At 38.7% G+C, this 15,559-nt stretch overlaps 1 protein-coding gene across 1 annotated transcript in view; it reads right to left on the bottom strand.

The window, feature by feature from the left end:
- Positions 1-15,559, bottom strand: part of LOC128613339 (CLIP-associating protein 1-A) — an 81,839-nt gene that overhangs the window by 16,928 nt on the left and 49,352 nt on the right. Inside the window, exons 20-31 of the mRNA XM_053634006.1 lie at positions 14,193-14,300; positions 12,094-12,237; positions 8,649-8,756; positions 7,592-7,651; positions 6,180-6,283; positions 6,005-6,028; positions 4,667-4,911; positions 1,635-1,698; positions 1,465-1,467; positions 1,201-1,364; positions 1,012-1,090; positions 79-222 (exon numbers count right to left, since the gene is read on the bottom strand). Of these exons, the coding sequence (XP_053489981.1) occupies positions 79-222; positions 1,012-1,090; positions 1,201-1,364; positions 1,465-1,467; positions 1,635-1,698; positions 4,667-4,911; positions 6,005-6,028; positions 6,180-6,283; positions 7,592-7,651; positions 8,649-8,756; positions 12,094-12,237; positions 14,193-14,300 (1,247 nt within the window). The remainder of the gene's footprint in view (positions 1-78; positions 223-1,011; positions 1,091-1,200; positions 1,365-1,464; positions 1,468-1,634; positions 1,699-4,666; positions 4,912-6,004; positions 6,029-6,179; positions 6,284-7,591; positions 7,652-8,648; positions 8,757-12,093; positions 12,238-14,192; positions 14,301-15,559) is intronic.

Here is a 15,559-nt window from a genome sequence, read left to right as displayed (position 1 = left end):
GAGCTTTTGTGGTCGTCTGCAAAAAAAAAAAGGGGGGGGGGGTAGTGTTTTCTTAGAGATAAAGGAAAAAATGCTCACCTTTCTGACATCTGAGCTCTTGGGTTCCGTCGTCCAAGTGATGATGCGGGAGACGGCCAGGCGTGTCTCACTGGAGTTCACAAAATCAGTGGGATCCATTTGCCTGGCCAGAGACTCGATATACTTCAGAATGGCCACCTTCACCTACACGATAGAGACGGCAGCGCTAAGCAACTAGGAACTGAAGATTTAAGGAAGGATAATTACATTCCTCAATTACTATGCTTTATGATTTAAACAAGCTTGTAGTGGTATATGGAAATTTTCATTTTGTGAATTAATTAATAGTCTGTTATTCTGTTATTTCTTTTCCAGACAAGTGTTATTTACATTTACATTATTCAGCAGACTCTCGTCCACAGTGTCTCCATCAAAAACATATACTCATGTTAGACAACTAGGTCAGGAATGGCTATGAAATTTGCTACAAAACATCAAAATGTACTTCATTTGCCTAATATGAGGTGTAGCATCACATCAGATTACACTTCAACAGTGCACTAGGAGCTTCAGCGTATGATGAATTAAAGCAAGAAGCCACTTGAAGTTGTGCTACATAGATTTTATCACGAGTAAGGGTATTCGTAAGCATAACACAAAGCAGAGCTTACAGAAAATGGTCACAAAAACAATATGATAAACACCAGTTTTCAATAAACTATCATTTATTATCAATAATGTTCACAATAAAACAAAAATTCTTCTGTTTCCATTTTTAAAGGGCTGCAATAGGTGCCTCTCACAGATATGTAATATAGGATCCTTTCCCTCAATAAATAAATGACCAAGCATCATATTTTTGTCTCATTTAATTGGGTTCTCTTTATCTACATCTGATGACGTTTTCGGTCACATTCATACAGAAATGTAGAACATTCTAAAGGATTCACAAAGTTTCAAGCACCACTGTAGTTAAAAAGAAAGGCCACCAACCTTGAGGTTTGGAGTTTGTGTCTGATCGACAATGAAGCGCATTAAGATGTTGAACTGCTGATCGTAGGGAAAAGAATCTCTGTAATGTATAGAGAGAGGACACATGTGCACACAAGACACTGATAGTAACATGCTTAAAAATAAGACACGCAAAAAATATATCCCAAAAGTTTCCAGTAGAGGGCAGACCTGGTGACATCGAGAGCTTTCTGCACTTTGGCCTGCACTGAGCCCAGCAGATCAGCGCCCATCTTCTTTAACAGCTGTGTGAGGAGCACAAAGAGCCAGTCCTGCAAATCCTCCCTGTGCAGCACGATGAAGTCCACCAGCGTTTCCAGGAACATGCTGAACACCTGACAGCACAACACTTTTAAGCACTCATGACACACAACGCCTAATATTACTTGTTTGAATCAGCAACTGATTGACCAACCCCAGAAGGAATATACTTACTCTCTGATGCAGCAATCCACACCAAGGTAAGGCCATGCAACAAAATCAAAAAGAAAAACTGTTAGCATCACATGATGCTACACATCGTACTGTATTATAGGAGATAAATAAGTTGTATGCTCTTGTCATTCATCTGATTTATAAAGGATGTCTTTATTTAGGTCACTCACCTTGCTGTGAGGGTCGGCGAACATCCTAGTGAAAATCTCACACAACCTCTTGAGCTCCACACGGCTGAAAGACAAAAAGAAATCCAAAATCTTAATGAATCAGAGAGAATCTCCTTTCACTACAGTTTTTGCTGGAATTACAGTAGGAACTGTTAGGCTACAGCAGTAGTTCTAAACCCGAGGGGCGAGATCGGAAGGGTTCAGTGAGGGGCTGAGAGCTGGAGATTTAACAATAACAATGTCATGGATAACGAGACACGCCCTTCGTCCCAATTTACAGCATTCTTATGTGATTGTTTTTAGAATGTAAGATGAATGTAATGCAACATGTTTTAAAATAGTCCACGTTATTACAGCCTAGTTCTCTTGTTCAAAGAAGTTATAGTGGTCAGAAACATTTTTGATCATTCAAGTTCCATACCGGTCGAGTTTAATAAATGTCAAAGTTTTTTTTAAATCATAAAATTTATGAAAAGTTATTTTAAAAAGTACAAAAACACAAAAGCAAAAAATATATCTATCTATCTACATTATCTATCAAAACAGATAATAGATTAGGTATATATTTTATATAGAATAGATAATTATTATACCTGGCCTACTCCAATGGGGGGGGGGGCATGTCACATGATAGGGGAGGCTTGGGGTGGCTTTAGTTACAAAAGGTTGAGAACCTCTGTGCTACAGTATATACACACACTGAGCACTTCATTAGGAACACTATACTAATACTGGGCAGGGCCTCCCTATGCTCTCAAACAGCCTCAATTCTTCACGGTATGGATTCCACAAGATGTTGGAAACATTCCTGGTGCATGTTGACGTTAATTCATCATGCAATTCCTGCAGATTTTACAGCAGCTTTTTCAGGTATACTTTCATGCAGTGAATCTCTCGTTCTACCACATCCCAAAGGTGTTCTACTGGATTCAGTAGAACAGCTCACAGAGAGTGTTGAGGTAGGGAGGTGCTGTCCCAGATCAAGGTATTGTACGTGAGCATCAAGGCCTTGAATTTGATGCGGGCAGCTACAGGAGGTCAGTGGAGGGAGATGAAGAGGGGTATGACATAGGTTCTTTTGGGTTGGTTGAAGACGAGGCATGCTGCTCCGTTCTGAATCATCTGAAGGGGTTTGATGGAGCTGGATGGGAGGCCCGAGAGTAGTGCGTTGCAGTAGTCCAGTTTCGAGGTAACATTTTAGAACTTCAAATAAGCAGTGAGGAGCTCAGCATATTTGGAAACTTGTAGAAAAGTTGCACATAACAACGAAGTATTTTTATGACCAAAAGAATTGCTCAAAACGTTAAAAAATATAATTATGTATAATCATATGATACATACTGTATGATATGAGAGAAAATACTAAATAGTGTCACAGAACACATTTTACTCTGCGCTGTTATGATGAACCGACCTGTTTATTGATGTAGAAATGCAAGGGTGCGTCTCAATCAGCTCCCTAGCTCTGTAGATGGTGAATCAGTATATCCTGTGACTACGTACTTGTGTTGTAAAACATCACCACTAGCATTTATCAACAACAGGCAAGACCGATATCTTTCCGATATTATATGCCATATACACATTCGGTTAAAAGTCCCAAAGGTATACTCAGAATTTGGCAAACATGCTTTTTCTTTTTTTGCTCCCTGGGCCTGGAACAATCTGCAAAACGTAGTTAAACTAGAGATCTTGCCACCTCTGAGTACTTTTTAACGGCTTTTGCAAACGATGTTAAAGGAGTCTTGTGAGTGCTTTTCTTGATTTTAATTAATTGTTTTCTATGGGTATTGTTTTCCATGTGCTGCCATCCTGATCAGGTCTCCCTGGAAGAATAGATTGTGATATCTCAAAAGGATCTTCCTGGTTAAATAAAGGATAAATAAATAAATAAATAAATAAAATTTGTTAGCTTGATCACACATGTTTCTGTCATGGCATATCAAGCAGAACCGTAGGAGAGCTAGTGGATTTTTTTTATTCTTTTTTTTAATCATTAAATACTTAAAAGTCGTTAGACTCAAACAAACCATATACAGAACGTCAAATAAAGTTAAAAATCGCGAACATGAGAAATTATTTGAGAGCCACAACAACGATAACAAGCTACGTCATTTTTTAATTTTTTTTTTGCTGAGAAGCTTCAGAAATTATGACGTTATTTTCAGTAAGGGAACATAATGAGCGCCGATGCTCCCTGGCTTTCGCGGTGCATTGTGGGATTTGTTTAGGGAGCGAATTTCGCGATTGATACAGCCCTTAAAATGGCCGACTACCTGATCAGTGCCCTGACTACTGAACTAGGGAGCTGACTGAGATGCAACCCATGATACTTGCAATTTTGTTTTCTAATGGATCACAAGACTGCGGGTTTTGCAATTTCACATTCACCTAGATCAAAGCGAAAGTGACCACAACTTAGTGTTTTACACCTTTCAGTGAATTTGCTTTTTGATTGAGTACATTTCATTTGTGTTTGGTCTGACCACTTCTCCAGCTGATAACGCAGAAAACGTCTGGGTTACGCATGTCACCCTGTTCTCTGAGAAGAGAACGAGACATTGCGTAGCTATGCTAAACGCAACGTGGAGTTCCCTTTGAAAGGGAAGTGTAGTTGTCAAGTGTCTCCTGTATCACTGTAGTAAAAGGGTTCAAAACAGCTAATGTTGGCACCTCTTCAGGTTTACTTGTGACCAGGAAAATATAACGAAGCGCAAAATGGAAAACGCTAATTATATGTTAATTATGCTTGCATTTATATAACACTATGTCTGTATTGGGAGGAATTTTGGCTGTTGAATGAAACCACAGCCACGGATTTTTAATCTGTTTTAAATTCCTCATGAGTGCATTTATATCTGTACTGCAATGTGGATGTTCCCTTTCAGGACATAATGAAGGTCGTAAATGAGGTCATTATTTCAGTTACTTGTGATACACGGTTAATCTAGCTCCTCTAATTCTCATTTAACTCAAATTAAAACACAAAAAGAAACATGTCCAAAGCTGTTCCTTTGTTTCGATGAACTCACCTGAGGGTTCTTTGGCTCTTCAGAAGGTTCTGGAGGCCCAGCAGGCCTTCTTTCCTCTCGGACCAGTTGGAACTGGCGCAGTGGTTTAGGATCTCGGCTACGTCCTCCGTCTGGCGCATGTAGTGCGGCACTCCTCCGTTACGTGAGCTGTAGGAAAGCTCTGAACAGGCGCTGGAGGCGTCGCTGTTGGCGTCATCGTCCGAGTACATGCCAGGAGACTCGTACCAGCGCCGCACGGGCCTCCGCTAATGATCCGATTAAAAACACAAAGCACAGCAAGACTCCGGATATATAATACTGCTGTTATATTCGGTGTTCATGCAGCACTATGCATGCAGCTGCTTTTCTGAGGATCTATTGCTGATGTATGAAGAAAAAGGCATGCAGAGTGTTAGTGACGCTGTCATGTATCCGTGAAAGCTGTTACTGCGCTACAGATCTCCGAAGCACTCCGATTCAAAACGATATAGAGTTAAACCTCGGTGCCGTTGAGTTCTCGAATCCGATTGGTCAGAAGGTGTTGTTTAATTTCCTGATACAGCAGCTCTGACAGTAATGCCGACTATTGTTATTCAAATCACGGGTTTATATTTATACGCTCTTTTTAATACGCTATCGTTTCTATAGCAACAGCTAATTCGCAGGGACTTGTGGGCTGGATGCTCCACATAATCGAAACCCATCAATAAACTGATTAAAAACGTGATATTTAACAAAAAAAGAAAAATGCCTGAATGTTGGCGTGGCGAAGTGGTGAAGTTCTCTGTGAGGAGATTTATGGGAGGAGTCTCCAGTGTCAGTCTAGGTGAGTTTTCGATCATGTAAAATAAAAAAAGTCTAGAGAAGGAGAGTGTGTGATTTGCTGTCAGTAATAAGACAAGCGGCATTTCTTGTCTTTTCAACTTTAAGAGAAAGTGAGGGAACGAACCTCTTAATAGCTGCTACAACGTAAGTGATAACAAGAGCTAACCTGTTTCACTGATGCTCCACAACATTAATTGTAACTATAAACAGACAAAAAGTACATGTCGTTCTTTTTAAAAAAATATATAAAAACCTTGGCAAATCGCTGTGGTATAAGAGGAATAAAACACTTCTGAACATGCTGTTATAGGAAAATAGTCAACCTCAATATAGTAACAGTAATCACACCACCGCATTGTTGATTATTTTCCTGTAACAGCATGCAGTGACATGTTTTATTCCTTATATAATTGCTCCATAAGAGACTACTGCGTGTGACTTTTGTTAGTGATGTCTGTCTGTAATGGACTCTAGAGACGATGAAGATGAAGAGAAGATACAGGTTATAGGTCAATAATAAAAAAAAACCCAAACCTTATTCCTGGAGTCTCCTAATAGCTGATGAAATTTAAGACAGCCGGAGAGGGAAAAGCAAAGACAGTGATATGTCAGGATTTTTCAGTTCATAATTCCCACACACTTCTGGTTCAGCCATGTGTTATGTGTGTGCTGTGTTACAAACAAATCCGAATACCAAACGCAATCTCACCAGAGCATCAGCCACTGCTGCCTCCACCTCCATGCCTGTGTTCAGGATGCGCATGGCGTTGACCGAGGCAGAGATCCGCGCCTGATGGATCAGCCCAAAACGATCTGAGAGAAAGGAGAGCGCAAAAGAGAGAGCCAAAATTACGGGTGATTTATTCCTTAACAACAGTCTTTAAATATGTCATTTTAGAGTGCTCTTCAAACTGTAATACAAACTTCAACTGCAGCGAAAACACTGACAAGCCCCTACCCCTGCAACAAGCCCCTCCCTTCTGCTGTTTCAAATGGTCTCTCATAGCTAATTTTCCAGCCCTGAAAATTTATAACCAGAAGCTTTAAATGGAGCAACTCGCCAGATTAACTGAATGGCCACTTTGGAAATGACTGGTTTTTGAGGTATCTTTAATATTCTCTGATTATTATTATTATTACAATTAGAAAATTAAAATAAATTAACAGAAACATTAAATATAAAACAAATCACATTACAAATCATTACAAAATATTCTTTTAAAAAAAACACAATAAAATGCAATACTTTATACACGTAACATAAATAAGTACAATGATACAAACAAATAAATAAAAACAAGCACAAAAATATATAAATACATAGAAATGGAATGCCTTGTGCTACAGTCGGTATATCAATGTCTACTGATATAATAATTGCAGTTTTAAAGTAGAGGTTTGTATCCAGGCTTGGAGTGTGCACGACCCAACAAAAAAGTCACGGAAGCTGCAATAACAGTTAATACTAAACAGTAACATCAGAGTAAACAGTATAAGAAAATACTTTTCATTTTTAATAATAATTTCAAAACATTTTAAAAAAAGACCATGGTCATGGTGATATTTTAATTCAACATTAACGCTGTTAGCATGTGCTTTAATTGCTTATTTGTTTCTATTTTGGGAAAACTGAACCAACTAACTTTTACAAAATATTGTACAAATAACTACAATAGCGATAAGTTAGGAGATTGGAAGTTTGGAAAACCTCTTCTTTAAAGCTCCAAAAATGAACGAAGAAATCATACAACCAGAAACAATAAACAAAGAGATGTATAAGTGACACATTTCCAAAAAAAAAAAAAAAAAGGAATCGACTGAATTCCATAACGACAATAAGATAAACACTGATACATAATACACAAACAAGCAAAATTAAAAACACAAATAAATTATTTTAAAAATCACACACTTCACACCTTGCTCAAATTGACATCCATTATCATAAATACATAAATATTATTTATACTATTTATAAGTAAGATATGAATATAGGCAATTTGCATTTATAATTATTCAAACAGGGCCTCAGGCTGAGCTGTAAGGTGTGAAATGTGTGACTTGGTGCTCTCTGGCTCCCCCTGTGGGTTCGGATGCCAGCGTCCTCATGCCAGCGTTCACCTGTTTGCAGAGCGTCGCTGCCTGTCAGGGCACTGGTGGAGCGCGAGTGGCGCCGAGAGACTGGTCAACAGGAGAATCAAATACAGTTCAGATTTAAAACCCATCTTATACTGCAAGCAATCATTTGACTGTTTTAAACACACAAACATACGTTCTGAGAAGACAAGACTGAATAAAGGAGTAGAACATTTCTATGGAGTTTAGTTACACTTTCTGAGAGTTACAGCAGGCAGGTGAAGAAGAAGGTCTAAGCATGTTATATCTTCTTTAAAAAAAAGTTCAAATTTATATCTTCTATAAACTAATTACAGTTGTAAAAAGTATGTAATAGTAATACATACAAAAATTTGGTCCAAACATGTTTTGGCTGAAGAATCATTTTAATATTTAGAAAATAAGGTGCAATTGCAAAATGCCTGAAATTACAACAGTTTTTCTTACGTTGAATGTGGAAAAAATGTAAATATGCTACTAGAGAAGCCTGGTGTCTTTTTTGCTATGCAGGCCTGTTTTTTAAATTCATGAACGTGTATATCACAGTTCCATTATCACATGTTGCTGCCATATGGCAACAATTACATTTTGCCATTTAACAGAATACTCAAACTATATAAACTTGTTTAAATGACAAAAAAAAAAATGTTAACATCTCAGACAGTTTCAATTTTTTCCTTTAAGTAATTTTGCCTGAATATTGAAAAATTTATCAAATTCTGAGAGCCCTCTTATAATCACCTTCATCATGCCATGTGATTGTAGAAAAGGAAGTGCAAACAACACTTCCTGGTCATGTGACATAGCATTTTTTTATTATGTCAAAGAGAAAGCCCCCTTTTTTCCAGTAATATAGGAAAATAGTAGTTTTGTATTATTGCCTATCAAAAAATTGGAGATGAATTAATTGTTGCCATATGGCAACATCATGCAGTAAAGGGTTATCATAAAGGTTTCGTAAAACCAAATGGATGAAACCTCACTTTAATTTCGGATGTGTGTGCATATGTTTGTGCGTGTGTGTGTGTGTGTGTGTGTGTGTGTGTGTGTGTGTGAGACTCACCAAGTGGAGTAAAACCCCGTGCAGGACTTGTGTCTCTGCTGCTCTCCCTGCTTGTGTCACGACTGCAACCCTGACTCATACTGGGCCGCGGGATGCGACTACCCCGCACTACCAGTCCCCATATACACACACACACACACACAACACACACGTGCGCATGTCCAAGCAGCAGGAGAGAAGAAAGTGAAACAGTTAAGACAGGACAAAGGAAGAGGAAAGAGGTTAAGCGATTTAAAGACAAGAAGAGGGAAGGTATGACTAGTAAAGAGAATGCTCTGATGCTCGGAGATCTGTTCCTGTACCTTCTGCTGTAATCATAAAGATAGTCCTGAACTCTTATTCACAATCTGCTTATACTGAACACACTTAGCACTGTTTGTTTGTACGCTTCTATGCCTGTACACTGTAATGATTTATCATTCCACTATAGAAGAGGATGGAGATTTTGAATTGCTTCCTCTAAGGTTTGTTCCTCATGTGGTCTCAGGGAGAATTTTCCTTGCCACCGTCACCCCTGGCTTGCTCATTCGGGATCTAAATCTAAATCTAGATTTCTGTAAAACTCCCCTGTGACAATGTCTATTGTGAAAAATCATGACTGAAATAAAATAAAACTGAATTGAACTGGAAGAATCACTCCTTCAGAGTTACTCATAGGCTGAAATATGTACATGTTCCAACTACATAAATCTTTCAATTTCAAATCTTTACTCTTGATGTTGACCAGTAGTCGCTCTCATTTTGTCCTGAAATTAAATCTCTGTTCAGATACTACACCGGAACTAAGTTCACAAAAATTCACATTTTTTAAAATTATTAGTTCAAAAACAAGCAACCCAAAAGAAAACTTATAAATAATAATATATTTAAAATAATAACACACGAGCATGAAGAAGCACAGGCTTCACATTTTCGAGGAATCTGTAACACAGCTAACAGAGGAAACATTCAGTAATGTATTCAACAGGTTCTGAGAAAAATAGTTTACAAATATATAAAGCGCTGTTGTAGAAAACTGGGGCGTAATGATGGTGTGTTTTACAATGATCCTATGATTTCCCAATCGACAAAAACATATTACAGAAATTTTTCCACTGGTTTAAGAGCAGAACGAATCAGCAAACAAACAGTAGAGGTCACTAAAGATCAGATAATTATTTGAGCAAGCATTTTACAACCTGTACTTGTGTGAGCCTTAACATTAATAATGAATGAGGGGTAACACTAATAGCTCCCATTGAGTCCAATGCGATAACATATATATATATATATATATATATATAATTTCCTTGGACCATTGATTCCTGACTGCAATATTCATTTTCCTCTTTACCTCACCAACCATTTTCCATCCCTGTCACACAGTTCAAGTCTTATTTAAATAATGCTCAAGTTGTTGTCATGGAGATAAAATGTTGCCTCCCTAAAACCCTCGGCATCGCTGGTTCATGCTTCAGGACCAACGGCATTTTGGTGCTGAAATAGAAGCGATTTTGCCAACATTTGTCCATTTGAATCAAACACTGTTGTGTTTTCCTTCTCTGTACAGTTCGTTTGTCAGGTGAGAACACAGCAAGCACATTCCAATAAGGGTTAAAAACAACCGATCTGAGAGGATCTGAGTGAGATGTTCTTGGTCGGGTTACAAGCAAACTCTAGCGTATTTCAACTGCAGTAAGAAAGCAATTCAACTCTGAATAGACCTGCTTACAGGAAATGAACAAACATGGCATGTATTTTGGGTTTGTTGCATTTTTGTAGGAACAAGCTGCTAAACTAAACTGCAAGCCAATCGCAAATTGAGCCAAAGGACAGACTGTAGAACTGCAGAAATGTGATAAATAAATAAACGGGGCAGTGGTATCTCAGTGGTTAAGACGTTGGACTACTGATCAGCACGTCATGAGTTCAAATGCCAAGCTGCCACTGCTGGACCCTTGAGCAAGGCCTTTAACCCTTAACTGTTCAGTAGTATAAATGAGATAAATCAGACCATACAGGATTTCATACAGGAGTTTTTTGTGTTTTTTTTCTAGAAAACTATCTGAATTGGTGAAATTGCATTTGCATGAATTTATTTTGCAGTAATGTTTGTTGGCAAATCAGAACTTTTAGCTGTACTTATGATTGATGCGAGTGAATCGAAGAGGGCTTTGGCTGAATGTGCGTTGTTGATGACGTCACATGACAGTCTTGGTACAAATCTGCAGTAATTCTGAAAAGTTGCAAGGTCCTCCGTATATTCTTGATTTTGCGTTCATTTCTGCGATCAAAAAAGTCGCTCTGGATAAGAACATCTGCCAAACAGCATTAAATGAGACAAATGCAGGATGTAACAAGACTCAGGGCTTGTCCAATTTATGTCATGTAAGTAGACAAGTAGAACTTCATTACCCGATAGGACACACTTGGCAAGTGCAAAAACGTCGGTCCAGATTGTGGCAGAGGTTCTTGTCATTGTTATCGTTCTTTTAAGAACATAGAATTACAGAACAAGGCAACGCATTGAACAAACAACTGACCTAACTCTGATGAGTGAATTTCGGCTAAGTGAAATGTATTTTAAGTGATAAAAAGCAATTGAAAACGTTTTACAAAATACATCTCATCTCTGCAGTCTGCACCAATAAAACATGCACCACTTCACGTTTTTTACTACCAAATTATATATAATATCTAATTCATTTAACTTACACTAAGGAAGGATTTCCTTGACATCTCGTGACACACGAGTTCCTGTACATGAAGAATGATGGGATATGCTTAGCCTCGAACACCGCTCCTGACCTGGGACAGTCTTGCGCACTTACTTCCTGTCACGTGCATGCGTTCTCGAGTGGCCAAGACTGCAAGTGTGGGTATTTGGACAGGCCCAAAATGTTTTCAACTAGTTACTTGTATAATTATCTATCCGTATTGTCCGTGCTCAGGTGATTTGGGGTATTTTTGTACATTTGCAAAAGGTTTATTTTCTTCCCCCCCATCACTGTACATCTGATCAATGAAAGAAAGAGTTGAAAGTATGTTTTCAGCTATACCCAACTCCTTAGCTACTTGTTCTTCTTTTGATTTAGCTGAATTATGTGCTGTGTGAAATCAAACCAAACCAAATAGCAAACAAACCAAAAACATTAACTCTGATTCAGACTCCGCAAATAGGTGTGGAGGCAGCTGGTGTCACAACCGTAATCGGCACCAGAAGACATGATCGATTCAAATTACAACCAAGACAGGAAATCTCCCGCTCTTCCAAATCTTACGAAATCTAAATTTGTCATCTGGCGAGAAGCACCAACCAGGATTTCCCATCAGAGTGGCTCATCCATGTATGCTAACTCACATCGTGCTCCTTTGGTCTAAAATAAACTCCACATTGTAATTACTGATGACAGTGCAGCATTAAATCTGTGTGTGTGTGTGTGTGTGTGTGTGCTGTTTCTCTCACCCTGACCCGAGCGACCGGGGCTGCTCTCTCGGCTGCAGCCCTGACTGCGTGGGATCCTACTGCGCTTCTCTGCTGAGGTCACAGAGGACATTTTGCCATAGGACTGACCAATAAGCTTCCCAGGAGAACTGGAACGACTCCCAGCTACACACACATACACACAGAGCGAGAGCATGGAGAAAATGTAAACGTATCCTTAACATCTCATAGTAGTGTAGTATAATAACACACATACATTATAATACAGTATAACATGCAGGAACACCTTTACACAGGAAGTCATAAAACATGAACGGAAATTGAACAAATTCAACAGCGAGGTACATCAACGTTGCATTCAATGAAACTTAAAAGGGAGGAATTGTACATTTGGGACATGGGGTGGGGGGTACATTTGGAGGGGGTTGGGGGTATAAATCATGCTGTAGTGGTCAGAAATTCTGCTGTACCGTGAGTCTTACCACCTGCTGGGTTTGCTGACCTGGATCCTTATGTACGAGCAGCACGCGGGGCAGTGAAGGGCATCCAGTTACATAATGACCATGACACTGCATTACCCAACATGCATTGGGCATGTCATTGTATTTGCTTGTACCACAGCATTGATAAATGCTCATTTTTAGTGATGAAATGCTCGAGAAGGTGTTTTCTTTAACAGCAGTTCTAGCTGCAAGGCTTATATTATTGTGTTCTTTCTAATACATTATCCTTCTTTTATTGAAACAATTTTTGGAAGGAGTCTCCAGTGTCAGCGCTTTATAACGGTCAGGGTAAAACTGTAATGTTACATGTCCTGCCATGGCAAAGGGAACAACGGTTTATAGCTGCTATAATGTAAATGATAACAGGAATTCATTTGTTCAGAGGACATTCCATAACATTAAATGTAACTATTAACGAATAAAAAGTACATGTTGTTCATTAATAGAAATAGATTGCTGTGGTATAAGGAGAATAAAACACTTTGTAACATACTGTTATAGGACAATAATCCACTTCAGTGTGGTAACAGTGACTGCGTTTACATGGACAGCAGTAATCTAATTATTGACCTTACTCTGAGTAAGATAATAATGTGATTAAGGTGTTTACATGAGTCGCTTTTAGAATACTCCTTTCATGTACCCGTTTTACATGTTATAGAACATAGATCGATTAACAGCACACGTCGTTATGTCACCGCGCCACGCCGTCCGACGTCCCTCCAGAATCTCACGTATCAACATACAGTTCGTCTTCGTTATGGTACCATATACAGTTTTGGGTGTTTTTATTTTACATTTTTACGAAAGCTTCAAGTGCGGTTAATTATTTGTCATGCTATACGTGCAAATAGACGACTGCTTGAAGCCGTGGGCTGCGTCCCAAACCGCGTACTACATAGTATATAGAGGTACATGTATTTCGCCTACTATATACATGTATTTCACCTACTATATAGTAGGTAAGTACGCGGTTTGGGACGCAGCCATGCTCTCTTGTTTGCCGTAAAACGGTTGAACACTGCCGTGTGTGATCGTGTCCTGTCGCAAAATGTGGTGAAAACTCCCACACGACGTTAATAATGTGATTAAGGTATTTACATGTCTGTAATACACGTCGATAATGTCCACGTCTTAATTCAATTTGTGTTTACTTCGAGTATGACTTTAATCGGATTGAGGTAATTAAAAATTCCTGTTTACGTGCTAGTTTCTTAATCAAAGTATTGTCTTAATCGGGTTAATATTATTATTATTATTATATGATTATTGCTGTCCATGTAAACATACTGAGTGACTCCACTTTGTATCAGTGATTATTTTCCTATAGCAGCACATCCCGTCATGTTTTATTCCTTACATAAAACATCCCTGATTGTTGCCATGGGCAACAATACCAAGCATGATGATGTTTATGATGGAGCATAAAAATAGCATCAGATTTCTTAAGAATCAGCAGTTCTTAAGTTACACCACTTTAGTGAAAACACGGTGAAATGGATTAAAATTCATCCCATAATGTAACTGTTGCATGGCCCTGTCAGGACTTTCTTATAACCATGATGACAAAGAGTAATTTTTCTAAGAACGTGGCAGCATGTTTGACAGTAAACTTACGTTGTGACTGCGACACCACTTTCGCTCGGCTCCGCCCCCTGCTGTCTGTAACAGAGGCTCCGCCTCCAACGCTGCTGCCGGAACTCTGTCTCCGTGTGCGCACACGACCTAGAGATATAAAGACAAAGATACAGAGGATGACGTGCACGAATGAGACAAATGAGTTTAGATAACTTTGATTTTGGATTTTAAAATGAAAAAACGCACAGACGATGGAATCAACTATACAGAAATACAATCGTGCTTATGAATACGGTTTCACGAGACACACATGGCAACTTCGGTGTAACTTTCTGTATATCAATAAACCGAATGGAAATACTGCTGCTGCTCATCAGCACAAAATTTGAACTCTTTCTAAGAAATCTCTCAGATCTACATTATAGCCTAACATTGAAAATGATACCTTACACCTTATTCAACGAACTAAGAATCAGTGATACTATTACTGACTGTAGCCTAGCAGTTGTTATACGCAATCCTGGATTTGGTTTGAATATTCCAGCAATCCAGCAGCGCCTGATACACTTGAATGTCCTGAGAATGTCCACCATCTAAATGATATTTGGTCAGTGGTAGACCTATGCAGCTCTTTTCCATTGATGGACCAGGAAAAATGGGGCTGATACATGTTGTGTAGCAACAGATATGCTACCAGTAATTGTACAGTATACCTACAAAACAACCTATGTGGTAAATATAACTGAACATCATCCTCACAGTGAAGCATGGTGGTGGTAGAATTATGTTGAGCATTTTGATTGTTTCTCTGACTAATGCCCTCCCTCCCCGGTCACTGTTGTGCCATATTCTTCCCACAGTGGATTTAATGGTGCTTTGTGGGATGTCTAAAGTTTACGATTAATTTTATAACCAAACTCTGAACATTACCAGGATTTCATGTCAGTTTTGATAGGACCTTGGTCTTTATAATCTTGTTTGCTTTGGTAAGTTCTCAATCAAACTCTGACACCTTCCAGGAACAGGTGTATTTATAGTGACTTTCTGTGACATTTTAATTGCATTGATTTTTTTTTACAGAGCCTAACATTTGCTCTGAAAACACCAGCGCTTCATGCCCTGTACTACAGAATAAAAACACACTTTTATGACATGCCTAACAGCCAGTACAGTCAGTTTGGAGACCACTGTCAGACTCCATGCAGGTGGTCCATGCAAACTTATTAATCACAGCTTATCACGCACAGTTTACCAATCACAGCTTACCAATCACAGCTCACCAACAACAGCTCATCAATCACAGCTTATCAGTCACACCTTATCAACAACAACTCATCAATCACAGCTTATCAATAATAGCATATCAATCACAGCTCATCAGTCATAGCATATCAATCACAGCTTAT

This window comes from Ictalurus furcatus, chromosome 10 (genome assembly GCF_023375685.1).
Source record: "Ictalurus furcatus strain D&B chromosome 10, Billie_1.0, whole genome shotgun sequence".
Lineage (NCBI taxonomy): Eukaryota > Metazoa > Chordata > Actinopteri > Siluriformes > Ictaluridae > Ictalurus > Ictalurus furcatus.
This window is presented reverse-complemented; position numbering and strand designations above follow the sequence as displayed.